The sequence below is a fragment of the Boleophthalmus pectinirostris genome, unplaced genomic scaffold, assembly GCF_026225935.1.
Source record: "Boleophthalmus pectinirostris isolate CB_2022bp ecotype Guang Dong unplaced genomic scaffold, ASM2622593v1 HiC_scaffold_2, whole genome shotgun sequence".
Lineage (NCBI taxonomy): Eukaryota > Metazoa > Chordata > Actinopteri > Gobiiformes > Gobiidae > Boleophthalmus > Boleophthalmus pectinirostris.
The window spans coordinates 12,026,478-12,050,457 of NW_026571152.1; the positions used below are offsets into that span (position 1 = coordinate 12,026,478).

General features: G+C 40.1%; 1 protein-coding gene across 2 annotated transcripts; it reads left to right on the forward strand.

Annotated features, from left to right (window-relative positions):
- The first annotated feature begins 2,912 nt into the window (after positions 1-2,912).
- Positions 2,913-23,556, forward strand: swap70b (switching B cell complex subunit SWAP70b). 2 transcript variants are annotated; one of them, XM_055155201.1, is made up of 13 exons: positions 2,913-3,080; positions 6,092-6,232; positions 11,288-11,461; positions 13,925-14,140; positions 14,428-14,574; positions 14,835-14,943; positions 15,257-15,438; positions 17,793-17,900; positions 19,092-19,258; positions 21,371-21,569; positions 21,725-21,821; positions 22,387-22,502; positions 22,580-23,556. In XM_055155201.1, exons 1-13 carry the CDS (start codon positions 2,985-2,987, stop codon positions 22,580-22,582), a joined length of 1,755 nt encoding a protein of 584 aa, XP_055011176.1. In that variant the 5' UTR covers positions 2,913-2,984; the 3' UTR covers positions 22,583-23,556. The 2 variants fall into 2 exon arrangements, with proteins under 2 accessions (XP_055011176.1, XP_020780602.2); XM_020924943.2 differs by having other exon boundaries at positions 2,914-3,080; positions 22,387-23,556.
- Positions 23,557-23,980: the final 424 nt, after the last annotated feature.

The following is a 23,980-nucleotide window of genomic DNA, read 5'->3' on the forward strand; positions in this document are numbered from 1 at the left end:
CTGATTTGGGCTTGGTTTCTGGTCATGATAAATTATTTAATCTTTTTTTATTATCGAACTCGTTTGATACAAGGCTTTAAATTTCAAATAAGTCAAATTCTAATACAACTAGCCATTTGCTTTAAGTAACATTATTTGTGTTAGGGTTGCAAGATATATTATAAACAAATTGAAGTAGGAAAGACTGCAACTGTTAACATATTTTTTGAGCAGACAAAATGTCTGATCTTATTCTGTGTAAAAGCTGCTGACCCTGAAGTTTTGTCCTCTTCCAACATGTACTGAAATGTCCCTGTGTTTCAGATGCCCTCCCTTTGTTTCCATAGGGTCTTTGTGTAAAGGCTGCTGACCCTGTTGTTGAGACCTCTACACCCCTGACTGAATCCTACTATTAAAAAATAAAATATAACATAAATCGTAAATAGAATCACATCTCAATGCTTTGCAGAAAAAAGTACAGATAGCCTTTTCCAATTTTTCCAAAATTGTTCAGCCCTAATTTATCTTTTTTACTCCTTCAGAGATTCTTTAATAAAGCCAGTTGTTGGATTGAACCATGATACACTTTGCCTCTCACTTCAACCTTTGAGCTCTGCAATTTAGATTAATAAGATAATGCTTTATTGTCAGATCATAGATCAGGAATTTGTTTCACTAAGAAACAGCAGCTTAGTCACATCAACACAATACAAGTACATTACACACGAGGGGTGTGCTGAAATATATAGTTTAATTTAATGATAAAGTATCCACAGCGTGGGCTGCTATATCAGTATATTAACCTTAATACACACAGGACAGTTTAACAAAGACCATCTTCTGCTCATCATTAACTCTGATTTTATGCATTAAGCTCCTGTCTGAGCTTGACATTTTATAATTGTATTGAAGGCAGACAAAAAAAAATCTTGCATAATATGGATGAGGGCAGCAACAGCATCATCTGTGCCTCAACTTACTGTATATACAAACTGGAATGGTTCCAGTTTTTCCTTCACTGACTTTGTGGTTAACAAGATTCTGTCCTGAGCGTTCATGTGAAGTGATATTATAAGCAGTGGTGGAAGCACTACTCAATTTTGTTAAAGTACCCATTTAAAAATGTACTTAAAGATTAAGAAGTAAAAGTATTGCAGATTTGCAGATTTCAATGTCTAATAAACCTTAAAAATTTAGTGATTTTGATAGAGATTTGTGTTTAACTTTGTTCAACAAAAACAGTTTGTTTTTCTTTTTTTTTTTTTTTTTTTTTATCAGTTTCTCAGGCTTTCAACAGGTCTCAGACAACAACAAAAAACAATGTAGTGGAGTAGAAAGTACATATAACTGCTCCTATATAGTAAATATAGTGAAGTAAAAATAAAAAAAGATCCACTAAATAAAGTAATAAATAATAAAGTACAAAGAGTAAAGTACAGCAGCCTAAAACTACAGAGGATTTATAGACAACATGAAATCACAGTCTATTTCAAACCTACAAACACTTTAAGAGAGAAACTGGTCCACCCAAAGGACAAAACACCGAGGCACAAAGCAATGTGGTCTCCATTCAGTGTAGTGAAGCTATGAACTGTGAGCGCTACATTGGAGAAACTAAACAGCCACTTCTCAAGAGGATGTATCAACACAGACGAGAGAGAGCCATAATGGTCCTCAGTCTGCATCTCCACCTAAAAGCCACGGGCCACTCCACTGAGGATAGTGAGGTACAGATCTTAACTCTGGTTATGAAATGGTAAAAGAATTGGTTTGAGAGGGGAGATAAATAAGATATTTTTGTTAGGAAAGACAATCCATCTTCTAACAGAAATGGAGGCCTCAGACATCACCTATCTCCATTTTGCAACTTCAACCTCAGATGTAAATCGAAACAAAGAAAACAATAGAGATAGCCAGGTCAGGAACAGAGGTTATTATGGCCCTGAATGATTATGCTAATATGACACAGGCACAGTCCCCACTTTGTGCAGTTCCATAGACATAGCTAACTAACAGAAACTGTAAACAAGCAGGTGTCTTAACTTCAGAGTTCAGTGTACGGTAGTTAGCTCCTCCCTTCAGGCAGTGTCCACCAGTGTCTGACCAGAACTGAAGAAGCAGCATGAATGAGCTTTGAAACTTATTCGATCAAAAAAACCCAAAACTTATCCAGTTGACAGAACTGAATTTCTCCTTTGCGATGGATCCTACTTGGACGACTGAGGGATTACACGGACATCTAAAGGATCCTACTTGGACGATTGAGGGATTACACGAATATCTAAAGTAAAGTACTTTACTACTTATACTTTGTTACGTTTCACCTCTTATTATAAGGCTACCTTTTATAGTTAAATACCCGTGAGTACCAACATAATATGAACATTAACATGGTGTTTTTCCTTATAAAATTAATGTTTGAAATTCATAACTTTGCTCAGATCACACACCAGCGACGCCTAGTGGCTGTATTTCAATCAAACGTGGCTCTCTTCCAGTTCATTTTACCACGGTCCAAGCAAGTGTCAAAGTATCAAAGCAAAACAAGCCCAGCACCTGAAACTGCAAAAAGGAAGAAAAAGAAAACTGTAAACGTTTAAACACGATTATTGTGTATGTATTTTGGGTACATGTTTTCAGTTACTTCCCAACACTGCATTTTTGTTCCTCGTCCCATGTGAATTATAAAAATGAAGATTTACATAAAACAGAAGATTTTTTTTTTCCTAGCGAAAAAAATAAATAAATAAATAAACTTTTTGGTGGTGCTGGCTTTCATTGCTGAAACATGTGGTTGCTCTTCCAATCTCTCTCTCTTGTTTTTGGTTCTTGATTAATTGTTCTTTGATGGTTGCGCCGAGGCGCATCTCTCGCTGAGCGCCGCTGCTGCGCTTTGCGCTTGCTGTGGTCACGTGACAGCCGCTCTTGAAGTGAATGTGCAGTTCATGCACGCATGACCTCTCTCTCTTCAATATAGAAACCTGCTCCAGACCTGCTCCAGGACTATGGCGTCCAGGGACGAGCTGCTTAAGCCGATCTGGCACGCCTTCACCGCGCTGGACGTGGACCGGAGCGGGAAGGTCTCCAAGTCCCAGCTCAAGGTGCGTGTCCCCGGGCCCTGAGCGCAGGATGAGCCGCGGAGTTTAGACCTGGTTCATTCCCGGTTCAGTCCTTGGTTTAGTCCTGGTTTAGTCCTAGTTTAACCTTAGTTTATTCCTGATTTAGTTCTGGTTTAGACCTTAGTTTAGACCTTTATTTGTACTTCTTTAGTCCTGATTTAGACCTGGTTTAGTCCATGTTCAGTTCTGGTTTGGACCTTAGTTTAGACCTGCATTTGTACTTCTTTAGTCCTGGTTCAGTTCAGTGGTCCTTGGTTTCAAACGACCCTATAGTTCTGCGGTATTTGAGCTGCACATTCTGACAGATGTGCGCTCCTGTTAAAGTTTGAGTTTGAGAAGTGTTGAGTAAATATTGTTGATCGAGTGGAACGTGTATTTCCGAGATTGCTGCGGTCACAGCGATATGAGATTAAGCGACAGTCTGTGGATGCCTCAAGAACAGAGTCCTGGGGTTTTTCGGTTTAATGATGGCCTGGACCGAACCTGGACTAAATCACATCTAAACGAATATTAAACTAAAGCCAGTGCTCTTAAACTAAAATTAAATGAGTACTGAACCAGGGCTAAACCAGGACAAAACTAGGAGTAAACAAAGACAAAAACAGGACTCAATCAGGACTTAAACAGGACCTAGAATCACAAAAGAAACTGTGCTGATTCCATCTAAAACTATTTCTTTACAATGCAACAACTACTTGCTGTCACTACTTCTACTGCTACTACTATTACCTTTACCTGTACTACCAGTGTAGTGCTTATTTCCACAGCAGTATTTCATTCAATTTTCACTTCTTCACCTCTCAAATGGCTCTGTTATCAAATCCTGCTATTGCTTCTTATAGCTTGCCTAACCAATGTATGTGTATTTTTAAATTAGATTTACATGTTACTGGGAAATTACTTGCGCAAATTACAATACAATGCTCCTTCTTAACAACAAACTGCAAATGGAATTGTAATATTGCAGTTAAAAATAAAGTTATGCCAAAAATGGGACAAATATTTACATTTCACTTTATTTAACAGGAAATATATTTGAGAGTCTGTTTTCATATTCCCGGTAGGTAAAGTACTAAAATCACATTTTAATTATTATATAGTTCACTCTTTATTTAATGGTACTTTGCAGTGAGATCATGCTGGGTTCTACATGTGTGTCTATGGTGCAACGCAGTTACCGTGATGACACAAAACTGACCAGATTTTCAAAATAAAAAACTGGGACATTCCTGGTTTGGGTTGGTTGGTAATAATAAAATTGTGAAAGGAGTGCATAATTAAGGAAAACTGTTACGCACGCGGCACTAATGTGAGCCAGTGTAGTCATATTTTCTTTGTGTTTTGGTCATTTTTAAGCAGCTTTTCTGTATTTTACCTAAATAAATGACAATTTATGCCTCTCTTTACTGTTACCGTGTATCAAATTGGTCAGAAATAGGGACACCTGGGACATTTCTTGTATAAAACGGACAAATCATTAGTTTTGAATAAGTCTGCTCAGACAGGAGATACAGTGCTCAAAACTGGGACTGTCCCGGGTAAATAGGGATGTCTGGTCACCCTACAAAAAGCACACATTAGCAAATAGTACCAAGTAATTGAAAATTAATTTTAAAAAACCCAAAACAGCACATTTCCAGGAGCTTGTGATCGACGTGAATGTTCATGGTCCTGTTTAGGAGTTTGATTTTCAACAAAAAGGTGAGCGCGACTAACTGAAAAATTGTTGGCTTATGACTGTAATTGTATGTGTGAGAGACTTGTTTAATAGCCCAACCCAGCCCAACTGTTGTAGTTTTTGCTAAGTCTGTTCTTTAGTGTCATATTGTGTTAAAATAAAGTTCATATTAAAGTCTAACAGACCTTCAGACAGAGCAGTACCTTAGCCTCACACCTCCAGGGATTACTGATGACATTGGCAGCAAAGTATCAATGGCCTATTGACACGTTGAACTTTGTGCCAGTTTTCATTTCATGTGAATAGGCCAAGTAATAACAGAGACCTGAGCCATAATTTTGACAGTTGACATGTCAATTCGACCATAGAATTCTGCAGCACATTTTTAGACATAATCATTTCCACTTCTTCTTTTGAGTGTTTTTGGGAACTCCCCTCATCCCTCTGTTATTACCGTTAGTAATTGAATATAAAAAGTCATATTTCCCTCAAACAAAAATGACAGAATGCCTAGGTCAGTTAGAGATTTAACATTTATTAGTGAACCAAAAGTTATTGTTTTCATTGTTTTTGAGTTTTGGCAGTGGGTGGAGCATATATGCAAAATATACTGTGCCTAGACTCTTATTCTCTGTATTTCATGATCAGTTCAAAATCTGATTCTCATTCTAGGTTTAAAGTCTTCAATGTGTCTCTATATAGTAGTCCTGGTCTGGTTTTAGTTTAGTCCTGGCCCAGGTTTAGTCCTGCTTCAGTCCTGGTTTAGTCCCGGTTCTCCTTCCCCATGTGCAATTGTATTCTCTTCTCTGATTGGCTGTTTCTCTCCAAACCTACTCTCTTCCTCCTCTCTGACTGGTTCTTTGCCGCAGGTCTTTTTGTCTCATTTTAATTGGCTCTGTCTACCGTTGCACTCTCCTCCTCTCTGATTAGCTGTCCTCTTCTATATTCCTTTTTGATTGGTTGTCTTTCCTCAGGTGCTTTTCTCTGATTGGTTCTTTTTTCCTCAAGTATTGTCCCATAGCCTGTGCATGGTGCTTAAGGCTCTCTTCTCCTTTCTGATTGGCTGTCTCATCTTGGATGCTCCTCTCTGACTGGCTGTTCTCTCTTAGATTTATCTCTGATTGGTTGTCTGTTTCCCAATGCTCTCTCTTCCTCCTCTCTGACTGATTCTTTGCTCCAAGTCTTGTCTTTGATTGGTTCTCTCTCTATAGTTATACTCTCCTTTCCTCTCAGATTGGCTATCCTCTCTCTTCCACGTCTCTGATTGGATGTTTCTCTCCGGCGTTTGTCTCTCATTGGTTGTTTTTCTCCTCAGGTGTTGTCCCATAACCTGTGCACGGTGCTGAAGGTTCCTCATGATCCTGTGGCTTTAGAAGAACATTTCAAAGATGACGACGAAGGTCCAGTGTCCAACCAGGGATACATGCCCTACCTGTCCAAGTACATACTGGACAAGGTAAGACCTAAAACCAGGTCTGAATCAGGATTAAAGCAAGACTAAATCAGGACTAAACCAGAGCTATATCAGGACTGAACCAGAATCTGTCTGTTGGTTCTGATTGGCGCTCAGACCTCAAAAAGGACTTGGACTTCCTGTTCCTGATCTGGTTCCACCTGTTCTGCTCCATGAAATCAACAATTAAACCATCCAACCGTAGAAGCTTCACTTCCTCTAGTGGGGCTCACAGGTTTTGTCCTGGTTCAGTCCTGGTCTAGTCCTGCTGTAGTCCTGGTTTAGTTTTGCTTTAGTCCTCCTTTAGTCCTGGCGTAGTCCTGGTTTAGTCCTTGTCTCTCTGTTGTTGTAGCAGACTCCTGACTGGTCATTGGTCTGTAGAATTTGCTGAGTTGTGGTTTCACTTTGTGCTCAAAGTGTCACAGAATTTGTGTCACTTATAAGCGAGTCCGGATGATTCTTTCAATTCTTTTGAAACCAGGAAAATATTAGGCCAAAGAACCATCTGTAGTCCTAGTTTAGTCCTGGTTCAGTCCTGGTTCTGTCCTGGTTTAGTCCTGAGCAGAAATAGTTTAGGAGTAGCTTAAACATGTACTCAAGTAAGAGAAACTTAAAGTTTAACTACATTTATAATATGAAGTGAATGTGAATGTAATGTGAAGGACAAAAATAATGTATGTCATACCGAAATCTGGTATTTTCAAAGGACAGACCCAAACATGAGCCAAACTAAATCATATCTGAAGGAGCTTTCCAAGAAACACAAATATTCAAATCATTCATACAGTTACACGGTACACTATTACTCAAGTAGGAGTAAATGTATGGGGTCGCAAAACTAAGTATATAAGTCATACAGTAAGTTAGTCTAAAGTTAGTAATAGTGTTGTCTCTATTCTACATTTCATACCATGAAAAAAGATACCAGTACCATAATGATTAAAAAAAAATCTTTCTTTAGACAACAGAATGTGATTTTCAACATTAAATGATAGTACTTTCTTTTACATTACCATGTGACTTTATATCTGTGTAATCCCTCAGTCGTCCAGGTAGGTTCCTTAGTGGTCCACGGGTATATATACTAGTCTATGTGCTCTTATAGTTCTAATGCAGCTCAAGATAATTCTTAAGCTATTTAGGAAAGTTTTGTTTCTGTCCTGTGAATGTGACTTTTTTAGTATCGATAACTGCTCAAATCAAAAGAAGTCTTTATTTTATTTATTTATTTTGCAGCTCCTGCAGTTTCCACCTTTAGCCATGGTTTAATTCACAGTCCAGAAAAGCTCTATACTGTAATAGTTTTTAAGTAAATCCTGATGTATCACACTGGACCAATCACTCTGGTGACTCAGGCTCCTTCTGTTATTGTTATTTATGAGACTAAAGTTTTTTTCTGGAACTTTTCCAGGATCTGAGTGAGGACGGGTCATGTGACCAAGGAATGGAAACCCAGAGATTTAAAGAAAAAAACAATTTAAAGTTGGTATGAATAAAGAGAGAGAGATGGAGAGAAATTGAGCAAGTGGACCACGTGGAAAAAAGAGATAGATAGATCAAAGATGACATAGAGAGAGTGAGGTGGATTGAAGGAAATAGACAGGAAGCGAGAGACTGGAGGAGAGAGGAAAGAAAAGGAAATAAAGAGTGACAGACAGAGAGAGGGAGCAAGTGAGGAGATAGAGAGGAGAGGCTGAGAGACAGAGACAGAGGCATAAAGAGAAATAGAGATGGAAGGGGAGACAGAGAGAGAGAAAGAAGGAAAGGATGTAGAGAGAGGAGCTATAGAGTGACAAACAGAGGAGAGAGAGCTGGCCTTGACAGTGGTGTTGTGGTATCACTAAAGGTGAAATATTTAACACATTTTGTGTCAAAGTCGAGAAAGAGTTTTGTTTTCAGACACTAGAGAATCGTCAGTGTTCTTTTGACTCTCACAAAATGATATGCACCTAGAAAAACATGTTTTATGTATTATTTTGAGATGGACCGATACAATGTGTGTTTTTATCTTGACAGGGCAAATCTTGTGCCCACAAAAATACAAACCTTTATTTAACCCATCCTTCAGTGTCCCTGGATTATACCTTCATTTAACCCATTCTTCAGTCTCTTTGGGTTAAATATGTGAGAAGGATGATTCTGCATGTTTTGGGTCTGACTCAGGTCTTTCACAGAAAGAGGAAGTGAAGCCATGACATTTGACGCTTCACTGGTCCTTTCAAAATAAGAGCACCTGTGACCTAAACCTGGGCCGAAACTGACACGCTCCAGTGACTAACCAAGAACTGGCAAATGATCATGCAAAGGCAAGGGTCAGAGGAGCAGAGGAGCAAAGGAGAAGGCCAGAGAAGCAGAGGTGAGGTTCCTAGGGGCAGAGGAGAGGAGCAGAGAAGAGGGTCCTAGGAGCAGAGGAGAGGGGCAGAGAAGAGGGTCCTAGGAGCAGAGGAGAGGGGCAGAGAAGAGGGTCCTAGGAGCAGAGGAGAGGGGCAGAGAAGAGGGTCCTAGGAGCAGAGGAGAGGGGCAGAGAAGAGGGTCCTAGGAGCAGAGGAGAGGAGCAGAGAAGAGGGTCCTAGGAGCAGAGGAGGAGAGGAGCAGAGAAGAGGGTCCTAGGAGCAGAGGAGAGGAGCAGAGTAGAGGGTCCTAGGAGCAGAGGAGAGGGGCAGCGGAGCAGAGGAGGATAGACCTGTCTGATCAGTTGCTGGAATGCTGTTCATAACCACAGAGGACACTCCTGAGTTATTTATAGATCTGTGACGTTCACCACATTCTTGTATTTGTGTTCAAGTACTACTAATACTACTTCTACGACTACTACTACTACTACTACTACTACTATTACTACTACTGCTGCTTCTGCTGCTGCTGCTAGTACTGCTAGTATTTCCAGATGCAGAGATGTAGTGTATCTTGGAGCAAACCCAGACTGAGGGTGGAGTTCAGATGGAGTTTCCTGTTACTGCATTATATCACAGTTACTTCATCACAGCAACTGTGTCAAATACAAGATTGCCACAGAAGTACTACAGGACAATTACACAGTTACTACACAGTACTTTAAAGTTACTGCATCTGTGACTAATGTCTACTTCTGACCATAAAAGTGAAGGAAACCACAACACCACAGGGTTACATCCGGAGCAAACAAGGAAACTCACATCTAATAACTGCTAATGAAACTACTACTAATAATAACAACCATGATTAACCACTATTGTACTGAAGTAAGAATAACGTTACTTCAAAATAATATTACTCAAGCAGAAGTAAGTAGTGGTCCAAGAATGTACTCATCTAAGAGTAAAAATGTATTTTGGAGAAGTACTACTCACTGGATAACTGTCGAGACATAACGTATGATTTGATTAGTATTGAAGTTACATTAACTTCAGAAACAATCAAATCTGATGGACAAAACATTAAATGATGCACAAAATATGGTATTTTCAAAGGACAGACACAAAATTAGGTAAACTAAATAATATCTTAAGGAGTGGCGCAAGAAAGATAAAATGTCAAGACAAAACTTTGGTCACTTGTAGAGTTACTGGCAGTGGGAAGAGTAACCACAACTGTTACACTGTACAACATATTACTCAAGTATGCCACTAGAAAAGTGTAGTTTCTTTAAAAAAATGATTCAAGTAAGAATAGAATGATTTTAAATGGCTTAAAGGTGCACTATGTCATTTTCTGGTGGCTTGTCTCCATGGAGATTTCATTTATATTTTCCTACAGTGCTCCAGAGTATGGCATTAAGTTGATGTATCTTACAGTTATTTAATTAGAGTTTTCTTATTGCTCAAAAATACCTTAAAATGCATTATGCTTAAGCCATACTGTGGAACATTGTAGGCAAACAATAATATCTCTATGAATGTGACTGTTTTTAGTATTGATACCTGTTTAAATGAGTATCTAGTTTCCATACTAGTTTTAGTATCAGTTAGTATCTGATTTGCTTTTGACAAACCTAGACTGCTTATTACAGATAGAAGGGGATTTGAAGTTGCGTGAGAGTTTGTGTTTTAGGAGAGAGACTCAGGGACGTTACCATGGAGACCAGAGAAAGAACGCCACAAAAACAACCAGGAACATTCACACTCAAACAGCAGGACTTAAAGGGATAGCAAGATTACAAAATTTACACCAGTTTGTCCTAATCATGACCTCACTCTGAGCTGAGTTTACATTCATTCACATGTTTGAATAATCCTGTGTTTGTATTTGAGGCCTGCATGCTCAGAAAATGTCTGCTTTCACCTACCCCTTATCCCTGCCCACTTTTCTATACTTACTGTGATCATTACACATCTGATCTGATTTATGTTGTACTTTTTTTTTACTGTCTTAAAACACTGAAAAACAGAACTAGTTCATTTTAAATGGGTTGCAGTGGTCCAAATTATTCTTCATGTACCTTATGCATTCACAACACACATTATTCAGTTTATAAGCGCTTTTCACAACTTTCAGAGACCAGCTTTGCTGTGATGGTAATGCTAACAACAACTAGCATGCTAATGCACACTTGCTGATTCATTGACAATGAAACAGTTTACAATTAGATGCACACAGTGCACAGTGGTTGTATATTTATCTCTTATTTTTACAATATATCTGTACTGGGACAAGACCATAGACTAAATGGACAGATCTAACCCACTAGCCACCATGTTCTAAATAGAAAGTGTTCACGGAGGCGTTTCCGGCTCCACCAACTCTGGGTCCAATTGACTTTACATTGAAAAATTGTCAACCCTTTGTCTGTAACTGCTGCCGTTAGCCTTGTCATTTTGGCCTTAACATGTTTGTATTAACCCACTCAACATGATCCTGGAGTTTTTATTTTGTATCTTGTCAGTAAATAAATTCCTATTCCTAATATGGAATTGGCTCCAAATTAGCTCCTGTAATTACTAGCCTTGTGAGTTTCATTTGACTGGAGCTGAACGTCACACTCACTGAGTCCACTTCTTTACACAGTCTTTGAGCAAGACACATTCTTCTTATATATATGGGATAAAAAATTGATACTTTCATTTTTGTGTTGTATTTCAGGTTAAAGGGGACTTTGATAAGGTAGACTTCTACCACATGTGCTGGACTCTCTGCTGTAAGAAGAACCTTGACAAGATAAAACTGCAGATCTCAGAGGATGATGCCTTCAGACTCTGGTGCATCTTCAACTTCCTCAGTGAAGATCGGTATCCACTCATCATCGTCAGTGAAGAGGTAACACAAATATCACACATACACATGCACACGCATGCATGCACACACACACACACATATACACAATTAAACCAACATAAACCTATGTGAAAATCCATACACATTGGTCATTGTCATTGAAGAGGACAGAAATTACACAATATAAAAAATATATAGAAAAACAAACATGTTATTCACACATGATTGCTTGAAACCTACAAATTGGCCTGGGTGTGTTACCTGCTTGTCTCCGTGGAGAGTGATCTATAATGCCATATACTGGAATGTTCCTAACATTGCCAACTAGAGCTGTACCTCTGTTAAATCCATTTCTGCTCAAAGACAGACATGCACACACCCTCTCTCCCTAAGGAGATCCACAGTCCCACCCACTTCCAAGTCTGCTCTGGCTCTGGAGGAAAATTCTTAAATTATTTTTCCCACAGACTTCCCACAGAATTCAAATATTCAGAGTCCAGAGGCATCCTGGAGCCCAATCAGCTATGTGCTAACTAATATCCAACTAACTAACATGTTTGTTTTAAGTCCAAAATGGTGAGGAGAAAATTCAGTTTGTCGACGGGACAAAAGTTAGTTTGGTTGAAGACGTTTCGCAGCTCATCCAAGCTGCTTCTTCAGTTCTGGTCAGAATGCTGGTGGACACTTCCTTCCTATCTGTCTGCAGGAAGGAGCTAACTAACTACTCTGAAACTAACACACCTACTTGCTACTGGGAGTGGGGTATAATTAGCATAACAATTCAGGACCATAATGGGTGCCCCCTCACCTCACCACCTCTCACACAGACGAGAGAGCAGTAGTAGACCTCAGTCTGCCATACATCTCCACTTAAAAGCCTCGGGCCACTCATTTGAGGACAGTGAGGTACAGATTTTAGCCAGAGAAAATAATTGGTCTGAGAAGGGATTGAAAGAAGCCATTTTTGTTAAGAAAGAGAATCCTTCTCTAAACAGAAATGGAGGCCTCAGACACCACCTATCTCCTATTTATAACTCCATCCTCAAACCTAATTCAAAACAAACAAGAGAACAACAGGTGTAGCAGGTCAGGTCCAGAGGTGAGGGAGCACCATTATGGCCCTGAATTGTTATGCTAATTAGACCCCCACTCCCAGTACAGGTCAATAGGCCTAACTAACTAACATAAACTGTAAGCAAGTAGGTGTGTTAGTTTCAGAGTAGTTAGTTAGCTCCTTCCTGCAGACAGATATAAGGAAGTGTCCACCAGCATTCTGACCAGAACTGAAGAAGCAACTTGGATAAGCTGCGAAACGTCTTCAACCAAACTAACTTTTGTCCCGTCGACAAACAGAATTTTCTCCTCGCCATGGATTCTACCTGGACGACTGAGGAATTCTTCACACATCTTAAGTCCATGAAGCACTTTTAAAACATAAGATTCAGTGAAATGAAATAAGTCAATGTCTTAATAAGTCAGTAAAAATGTCCTGTGGTCATTAGTTACCTCAGAGCTCAGCTTTTCTTTTCTGAAAGTCTGGGAAAATGAAGGGGAGATTTACTTTCATAACCAGAGGTGGACAGTCACTGTGAAGTCTGTGTGAGTGATAGGTGGATTTAACCAGTCACAGTGAATTGTGGGCAGATAGCCTTATTTTCCTCCTATAACATGTAGAAGAATCCACTACAACTAGTCCTCCCTCAGCCTATCTGAGGAGACCAGGGCAATAACATCAGACTTGGGCTCAAAAACAATGAAGAGCTGTCAAACACCCTTTACATGTAATCACACTGTGTGTCTGGCTTACACTGATCCCTGTCCACTCAGTCCTGACTCAGTTCCTGTCTGTTCCTGTTTTAAATAAAGTTCCATCTGAAACAGGAAGCAGCTCACTTCCTCTGTGCTCTTGAGCAAACACTAGACTCAGACCGGAATCTAACTCCACTCAATCATCAACCAAAGACACGGAAGTGCTCTGTGTCCGAGGAATGAGAGGAAGAAGGGACTGCGGGTGAATCATAAAACCAGGAAGGAGGAAAATCTGAAAATGTTAAATATTAATTGCTGTGTTTCAGATGACATCACAACATTCTATAGGCCAGTATCATTTAATACAGATTACAGGAGAAGACTTCTGTTGTAATGTAGTGAGTTCTTGGGTCTAGTTACTAATAGATGAGAATGACTAACTGAAAAACTGTTGGCTAATGCTAGCCAGGTTGGGATAATGTTTGTATGTTTGTATAGTGCATCATTTGAGAGGGATTTGTTTAACAGCACAAGTCAGCTCAACTATAGTTGCAAATAAGTCAGTTCTTTATGGTAAGATTGTGTTAAAATGAATCTTAGATTAAAGTCTAACTGGAGTAACAGAGCTTCAGACAGAGCAGATCCTACATTTATTATCACACCAATAGGAAATACTGATGACATTGGCAAGATTTTCAGTGGCATTTTAACTGTAGTGAAATGAGTCTAACCTGTCATATTGTTCTTGTTTCTCAGATGGAGTACCTGCTGCGTAAACTGTGTGAGGCCATGGGAGGGTCGTGGGTGGAACAGGGCCTGGACCAAACCTGGACCAGATCCGGGAACGAGCTCAGCGTCTGGGAGCTGCTCGGACTCATGGGGGCTGGACTCTTCAAGAACATCCACAGACACACACTGTCCATGGGCATCAACGAGGTGTACCAGGAGCTCATCTTAGACGTGTTAAAGCAGGTACTACATTGGGACTACACCAGGAGTAAAACCAGGACTAAATCATGATTAAAACAGTATTTAACCAGCACTAAAACTGGATTAAAACAGGTCTTAACCAGGACTAAAGCAGGACTCTCTGGTCCTGATCACTGGTCTCTGTTCTCTGTGGTCTAAACCTGGTATAAATGTGAGCTACACCACATGTCAGATGGTCTCTATTCTAAACCTGTTTTCTCTGGTCCCTAGTTCCTAGTTTTTGGTTCCTGGACTAACCCCGCTCTAACCTAAGTCTCTATATTTCTCAGGGTTTCCTGCTAAAGAAGGGGCACAAGAGGAAGAACTGGACAGAGCGCTGGTTTGTGCTCAGACCAGACTGCGTGTCGTATTACACAGGAGAGGACAAGAGTGACAAGAAGGGAGACATCATACTGGACCCCAACTGCTTTGTCGAGGTACGAATACTACAACTGCATAAATCCTATGGTTACTACTACTACAACAACTACTACTACTAGTACTGCAGAAGGCACTGTGGTCCTGAAAATGACAACACCTTATTCAGTTAATATCTATGCTGACTCTCACACGTGATGGGGAAGTGTCTTGCAAAATGATACGAAAACAGTATTCGGTGGTTAGAAATCAACCTGCTGACTGTTGGTGGACAAATGACCTTTTATTGTGTTCTGATGTATTTGATATTTGTCTCCAGTCTCTTCCTGACAAAGAGGGGAAAAAATGTCTGCTTCTGGTGAAATCGTCTCAGAAAAGTTTTGAGATCAGCGCCTCAGACAAGAAGAAGAAACAGGAGTGGATCCAAGGTACATCCTCTGCACCCTCCTCTGTATCTCTGCTCATCCTCTTTACCTAACTAAACTCTGACCATACTCAGCTTCATCTGACCCTCTTCTCTGCACATCTGCACCTCTACTCCTCCTCTACTCCTCCTCTACTCCTCCTCTGCTCCTCCTCTGCTCCTCCTCTGTATCCTTTAACCATCCTCTGGTCCATCTGCTCTTCTGACCCTCTCCTCTGCACCTCTGCACCATCTAACTATCCTCCGCACCTCTGTTCCTCCTCTCCTCTGCTCCTGTGCTTCTCTGACTCTTTCTTCTCCTTTCTCCTATGTTGTAGCGATCCAGATGGTAGTTTCGTTGCTCCGTCAGCACAGACCTGCTCCTCACCGCGAGGCGAGGATGAGGAGGAGGGAGCAGAGGATGAGGCTGCAGTTGGAGCAGTTGGAGCTGGAGCAGAGGATGAGCCAGCTACAGACAGCCAACGAGGCAAAACAGAGAGAGCTGGAGAATATGAGGAAGGTACGAGATAAAGATAGATAGAAGTGACACACTTGAGTTGGGATGGTTGGTATAAATAAAACTGTGAAAAGAGTAAGATTATACATTCTTGTGTCTAGTCATGACCTGTATTTTTTTTTTTTTTTTGCTTTATGGTCATTCGCAAACACGGTTTCCTGTATTTTAGCTAAACAAGTGACAATTTATGCTCTTCTTTACTGTTGGCAGGGATCAGATTAGTCAAAAATTGTGATAGTCCTGTTTTAGTCCTGGTTTAGACCTGATGTAGTCCTGGTTTAGTCTTAGTTTAGTCCTGGTTTAGAATTGGTCAAAAATAGGGACATCTGGGACATTTCTTGTATAAAACTGTTTTTTGACAAATCTGCTGGGACAGGGGACACAGGGCTCAAAACTGGGACTGCCCCAGGTAAATAGGGATGTCTAATCACCCTAGCCAAATACGCTAACACAAAGCTAACACTGAGCTAACACAGGACTAACATAGCTAACAAGATTAAACCCAGGATGTATAAAACCTGGTGGTAGTGTTCAAGTTAAGCTGCCTTTTACCTTTTGGATTGTAGACAAGCAATCCCAGAGCTGAAATGGTCCAAATTATTCTAGTGAAGGTGTATGGAGTTTAAAAACACACTTGAGCACTTCCTGTATTACACATGACATCACAAGGTGGAACGCATTTTTTTCCTGTTTAAGAGAAGAACTCAGTCTAAATATGCAGGATTTGTGTGTTAAACGTGTGAATGAAACAAAACACAACTCCAGGTATGTTTGTGATGAAGAAATAACATTATAACATAGAGCAGAAAATGACGCAGTATGGGCCCTTTAAGTTCAGTAGTGTGAGGTACATCTGGTGACTGTGTGGTCTATCATGTCATTGCAACTAACTGAAAGTAAAGATAAAAAAGCTTGTTTTTGAAACGACTGAAGGATTTTGAGCTGCTTGTGAATTATTTCCTGTTTCGGTGCAGAAGTTTGTTCAGTTAATTATCTACCATCTATTAATTATGCACTATCTGAATGACTCACTGAACTGACCCCCATCTGTGGCTCTGAGCTAGTTCGTTTGACCCTCTGTGAAAAAGATTTGGACCCTGGTGGAGAGCATGTATGTGTATGAGTATTACAGAGTGTGATCAGAATGTACTGTGTAAAACTAATGACAAGAAATTAGGCTGTTAGGCTGTTAGGCTAAGCTCTTAAAAACTGCCCTGCTGTGCCCCAGCTTCAGTAGTTCTGATTGGTCAGAACTGGTCATGGGGTACACATTCTATTATTTGGTTGTTTTATCAATTGATTAACACATCTGGGTCAGACTTGCTCTTGCTCTGTAGCTAATTATTATCTCTGCATCTGAGTGTGACGTTTGTGTTGATCAGATACAAACACACACACAGACAGAAACATTAACACACAGACACAGGCAGACAGAAATTTTTAAAAGTTTCTGGAGGAACTGGAAAAACTGGCACTTTATAATCTATGACAAAACAATGTGTAACTCAGGTTTACAAGCACATTACAACAGCCACAGACAGAGTGTGTCTACAGGGGCAGAACATGAGGACAGTACAGAGAGAAGTGTGAAGAGAGGGAGAAAAAGAGGAGGGGAGAGGAGAGAGGGGAACACCACACAAGAGTACAGAACCCTCATTCATAACCTGTACAGAAGATAGTGGAAGAGTGGAGAGAGTGAGACAGAGTGAAAGAGATAGAGAGGGAGAGACGGAGAGGAGAGAGAGAAAAGAGAGGAGAGAGAGGGAAACAGACAGAGAGGAGAGAGTGAGAGACAGAGAAAACTGGAGAGGCAGAAAGGAGAATTAGAAAACTGGGAAAAAAAGACAGAGAGAGGGGGAGAGACCTAGAGAAGAGAGTGAATGAGAAAGAGGGGAGAGAGAAGGGGGGGTGTCTGTTGTAAACAAACAGAGCTGTGTGTGTTTCGTCTCCACTCTCTCCATAGTTGTCTTGTTCCATAGACAGCACTGGGCTCATTCTTCCTGATACTCAGAGCCTGATACAAAGAGAAAACTGTACAAAACAAAAACTCCAAGGTTACGGCTAGAATGTCATGTCTGGAGGGACGATCTACTGTGATTGGTCTGTTTCGAAGTAAAGTTTTTGAATAGCGTGATGGTCCGCTACCTGCTTGTCTCCATGGATATGTAAATATATGATATGTAAATATATACTGTACATCCAACATTTATTCATTGCAGGTGTTTCTATTGTTCAAAAATAATTCCTTCTCTGAATAGGGGTGACTCTTCAGAGGTCTGAAACTTTAAACTCAAAAAGGAAATTACACTATACATTGTATTTATGGTGTGTTCACACTGTATTCTGGTGTATTTCAGGCGCTGGAGGAGGCAGCAGCCAACGCAGCGGAGGAGGAGCGCAGACGAGCCCAAACACACAACGAACTACAAGAGAGATACAAGAGTGACCTGGAGAGAGAGAAGATGGTACACTACTACTACTACTACTACTACTGCTACTGCTACTGCTATAATTAATACAGGACAGATATGAGGGCAACCAGAAAAAAGAGAAGTATTTGACCCATCCTTCAGTGTCAGATGTGCAGACAGTTGAAAATATGTGCAGGTTCGAATCTCTATTGGCAAATGATTCCAATGACTCAGCAACAGAGGAAAAAGCTGATTTGGTGAGTGCTGCATTATATTTGAGGACAGTGCATTCTCCTCTGGAGGATGAGCATGTTACTCCAGATGTTTATTTTGAGCTCAGTAAGTCAAAATCCTTCAGAGGAAGAGCAGCACCATGAAGAATTTTGAAAAGTCAACAAATATTAGTATATACAGTTAGATATTCAAAACTGAAAAGAATAGGACAGTGGTGATACTGTCAGGGGTTCTTATCATGAATCTTAACTGCATGTTTAGACAATGATTCAACAAGTTTCAAGGCTGTTTTGCTTGCCTGCGACCAGCTTGTCATAAAGTATAAGAACTGTGACATGATCATGTGGTCATTTGGTCAGTGTCCCTCATCAGGACTACCTTAGCTGGAGGATTTGACCAATTGTGGATGTTGTTTGGATTGATGATGTAAACCCTTACATTCCAAACAGGATGGGGACAAAGTTCTTTCAAGCACTGTTTGCAATTGACTTCTGTTGATTTGTAATAGTCACCCCTGTCTGTAACTGCTGCTGTCAGGCTTTTCAATTTGGCCTTAAAATATTCACTTTAACATGCTCTGCGTGATCTTGGGCTGCGTTTTTCAGTATTTCATTTGTAAATCAAGATGTGAGCATTATTAACAGACCAATTCCCTCTTTCACAGAGGTTGCTCCTGCTACAGGGCATAGCAACACTATGCTCCCGCTCCCTGATAAACCATAGACCGGCAGTGTAAGGAGGAAGCGGCATTACTTTCAACAGCCTTGCTCCTGACTCTTTGGTTTTGCACTCAAATTTCCATTATAACTGCTACCCTCGATGAGCTTTATTTGGCTAGAGCCGAACACTATGTGTGACATCACACTCCCTTATTCCACTTCAGTTATACAGTTTATGACACAGACACAGGGAGATGATGCAAAACTCCACACAGAAAGGCCCAAGTGGTGTCAAACCAGGGGTCATCTTACTGTGAGCCAAGAGCGCTAATGTTTTGATTTCCTGGTCCAGGTGCGAGAGCAGATGGAGCAGCAGATGGCGCAGAAGTCTGAAGAGTTGGAGACGTATCTTCAGAGAGTGAAGGAGTTGGAGGACATGTACCAGCAACTAGAGGGCGCTCTGGAGGAAGAGCGCAGGACCAGACAGGAAGAGGAGGAGGTCAGGAGGCTACAGGCCAGGTACGTCCTTAGACCAGGTTTAGACCAGGTATAGAAAGGGTTTAGTCCTGGGTTAGAACTGGTTTAGTCTTGTTTTAGACCTTGTTTAGTCCTGGTTCAGTAACGCTTTAATTCTGCTTTGGACCTGGGTTTGACCTGGTTTAATTCTGATTTAGTCCTGGCTTAGTCCTGTTTAATGGCATATTCTTGTGTATTATGCTCATTAACATGTTTCTTTCCGTTAAACTATAAGCATTTTGATTGCTATTTCTGTATCACAGTAGTACTTCATAGTAATATTTTTATATTTACAGTAGTTGTTTTTCCCATAGTACATTTACAGTAGTATTTAACAGTCGTACTAAAGTAATACTTTTACAGTAGTATTTACAGTATTATTTTTCAGTAGTTTTTGCAGTAGTACATTTACATAATTGTCCCAGTCTCTTTGTTCAGTCTTTTGTTGGACCTTTCTATTTCAGACTGGGGCAGTTCCCTCTCAGCTTCCTTCCTATGTTTCACAATCAGCTAATACTTCACTGATATTTCACTGTGTGCTAATACACACTACATATACACTACAACTGCCACTATCAATGCTGTTACTACTACTACTATTGCTACTATGATTACTACTCTACCCTCTACTGCTACTGCCACTAATACTTCACACAATTCTAATATACTACTACACCTAACAAATAATAGTACAACTTCTATCACTTCTACAGCTTGTACCACTAGTACTGCTACTGCTGCAAAACATCCACAATCACAATAATACTTCAGTGTATTCTAATGTACTACTATCACTACTACTACTATGATTACTAACACTACTACTGCTACTGTGGCAGAACAACCACAATCAAACCAATACTTCACTCTATTCTAAAGTACTGCTAGTACTGTCACTACCACTGCAATTATCACTACTACAACAGTACTACTACTGCTACTACTACTACTATTACTGCTAAGACTACGACTACTACTACTACTACTACTACTACTACTACTACTACTTCTACTACTTCTACTACTACTACTAATGCTACTACTACTAATAATACTACTCCTACTATTACTACTACTACTACTACTACTATTATAAATCATTGAAATCAGCTGACCTGCTCTGTGCGGACATCTGAAGTTAAATATAAGCTCATGTCTCAAAGCTAACCTCACTATCATTTTCTTTGATCATTAACACAGCCATTGCCCTTATTACTATATGTTTTTATTCACAATATTGTGAATGTAATTCATTTTATGAATCTTCCCCAGGAAGATTAGCAGCCATCATACGAGCAGGTAATTGGAATCCTAATAAAACAATAAACATTAGACTGCTACTACTACTAGTACTGCTACTGCAAAGGCACTGTAAAAAACAGGGGGCACTCACAATATAAGAGATAAGAGAACTTTTATTTGTCTTTCAATGGATTTAAGAACAGCAGGATAGAAATATGCAAGAAATCACAAATAAACATAACTATTACAAAATAAAAGCTGATTTAGTTCCTTTTTTAATCCTGTTTTAGTCTTGGTTTAGTCCTTCCTTAGTCATGTCTTAGCCCTGGTTTAGTCCCTGGCTGGGTCCTGGCTCTTGTTTACGGATCTGAATAGGGAACCTCATTAAAAACCTGGTCACTCTCTGGACTCTCACAGAACCTAACCAGAACTGAATCAGGACTAAACCAGGACTAAGGACTGAACCAGGACTGAACTAGGACTAATCTAGGTCTAAACTAGGACTGAACTAGAATTTAATCGGAACCAGTACTAAACCAGGAAAAACACCAGGACTAAAGCAAGACTAGACCAAGAATAAATGAGGACTAGACTGGTCTAACCAGAGGAGCAGGATTAGGGCGCCCTCTACTGACAGTGGGGATAAAGCCAGAAGAAGATGGGTTTTGGGTCAAACACAGGTCTCACTGCCTATGCTCAACTTTGTAATGTCATCATGTGGTGTTTTAGAAACAACTGCACTATCACTTCCATGTGCCTGATGCCGGGTCTGGGTTCAATTCTGGTTTAGTCCTGGTTCAGACCTGGTTCAGTCCTGGTTCAGACACTGTTTCAGACCCTGTATTAGACCTGTTTTCTTCCAATTTCTTTTAGACTGTTGGAGGAGGAGTGTGTGAAGAGGGCGGAGCTGGAGCAGATCCACCTGAACCAGCAGAGGGCGCTCTCTGAGACGGAGGCAGAGAATCAAGAGCTGCAGAAGGAGAGAGAGGCCAAAGAGGCTGCACTTCGAGAGGCCATGAAACAGCTAGAGGAGCTAGAAAACGAGAGGCAGGGAGCACTGGAGCAGTACCAGGTATGACCACAGGGAGAGAGGAGGGAATGGGATAGCATATGGAGGTATGGATTCCTGTAGTGCAGGAGCCGAGCCGTAGAAATTATAGAAGCCTGTATGATGTCTTTTGTTGTGTTTATATTTTCAGACTCTCATACAAATGTATTTGTTTCCAGAACGTGATGAAGAAACTGGAGAACGCCACAAACAACACCAGGACCTGGAAACACAAAGTGGCTGAACATGAAGGAATGTTACGCCTCATACAGCCAGGTACTGCAAATACCGCTACTACTACTACTAATACCAGTACTAATTCTACTGCTACAAATACACAAGGGAATGCCTTATATAGCCAGGTATTGCAATACTACTACTACAACAGATACCACTACTGCTACAAATACTACTGTTACAAATATACGAGGGAATGCAGCGCCTCATACAGCCAGGTACTGCGCATTGTACTTTTACTTTTGTTCACATGGTCACACTAACCCTGGACTGAGATAATGTGGTACAGCTTGGGGCTGATGGCCACAAGTATTATGAATAATGGTGCCACAGTGTTGCTGATTCCATTTGGATTCTCTTTTTGACGGATGCCAAATCTGACTGCAGCTTTTCTCATAATAAATGGTTAGTTATAGCATGAACACTTTTCCTTTAAGCCATGATATAAGAAAAAATATTTTTTTCAGTGTCACAAAAACTGAAGATATGCATCTATGTGGATACTACTACTACTACTACTACTACTACTACTACTACTACTACTACTACTACTACTACTACTACTACTACTGATAGGCCTAAACCAGGACTTTCTGTTTTTCAGGCTCTAAGGGTCCTCTTCTGGTGACCAACTGGGGTCCTGCTGCAATTTCTGAAGCTGAACTCACCCACAGAGAAAAGCAATGGCAAGAGAGGAAGAACCAGGAACTAAACCAAGATTAAACCAGGACTAAAGCAAGACTGAACCAGCACTAAATCGTGACTAAATCAGGACTTAACCAGAACTGAACTAGGACTAAACCAGGACTAACTCTGAACTAAACCAGGGACTGAACCAGGACTAAACTGAGATTAGAGCAGGGATTACACCAGGACTAAACAAGAGACTATAAATGCAACTAAACCTGCACTAAAGCAGGGACTAAACCAGGACTGAACCAGGACAAAACCAAGGACTGAACCAGAATTAGACCAGGACCACAGATCAGTGCACTAAACTGCCTAACTGAGACAACACTGTGTTTTTAAAGTGGAAAGTTTCAGGACATTTTTGTGTTTTGTTTTAAATGTGATAAAAGCAAAAGTCTTATTGATACTTTGCAGCTGATGTCATCAACATTCCTTGGGGGTGTGATGCTAACAGGAGGCACTGCTCTGTCTAAGACTTTAATCTAATATTTGTTTTAACACAGTATGACCAGAAAGAACTACAACAGCCAAGCTGATTTGTGTTGTTAAATAAGGCCCTTACAAATAACATTGTAGTCACAATGCTGGTATTAGCTAACAGTTTTTCAGTTAGTCTTTCTCACCAGTCAAAAATCAAACTCCTAAACAGGATCATGAACACTGTTACAGGCTCCTGAAAATCCATTTGAGAATTTTCTTCTTGAGTACAGTGCTAATGTATGCATTGTATCACAGTGGAAACATGTAGAACACCCCCAGTGTGATGTCACTACAAAGTATCAATAACATTTTACAGTTAAGTGAATGTTTACGAGTTATTTTTGTGACACTGAAACTCACAGTGAAGGTTATTTAAGGGAATGTATTTTTTCATTTTGACTCAATTTAATCACCGTTTTTAGTGCCAGGATTAACTTTGTAAATATCTTTTAACATTTAAATTCAAACTAATTCCTCACATTTGAAGTGCCTTATACCATTGCTGTCCAGTATTTGAGAGTTAAAAATTTGTGAAAGAAAATCACAACTGTGTAAAAATTTCATATTTTTGTGTTTTTTAGTAAATAAACATTTTTCATCCAAACTCTAATTTCTCAATGTACAATTTCTGGAAGAATCAAGATGTAATATAAGTATTTACTATTTAAATGGATATGAAATGGACAACCCAAAACATGCTACATAGGTCTCCAGGAAGAACAGTTGATAGTCAAGGTCAGTTAAATACAATCAATCAATGAACCTGCCCAGGGACTACAGGTGGAAATGAGCACTGATGCTACAACCTGACGTACAATGCATCTCTTCTGTTAAGGTAAATGCAAAAATTGTGGACTGTCCCTGTCTCATTAAATAAAATAAATAAATATAACTTACCTGAGCTCCAGAATACACACTTCTTTAATACTTTCGGAAGAGAATCATCCCGAGTTCAGATGGGTGTGATTGACAGGTGGATTAACCAATCAGGGACATGCATGGTCCATCCGTAGCAAAAGAAATATGGC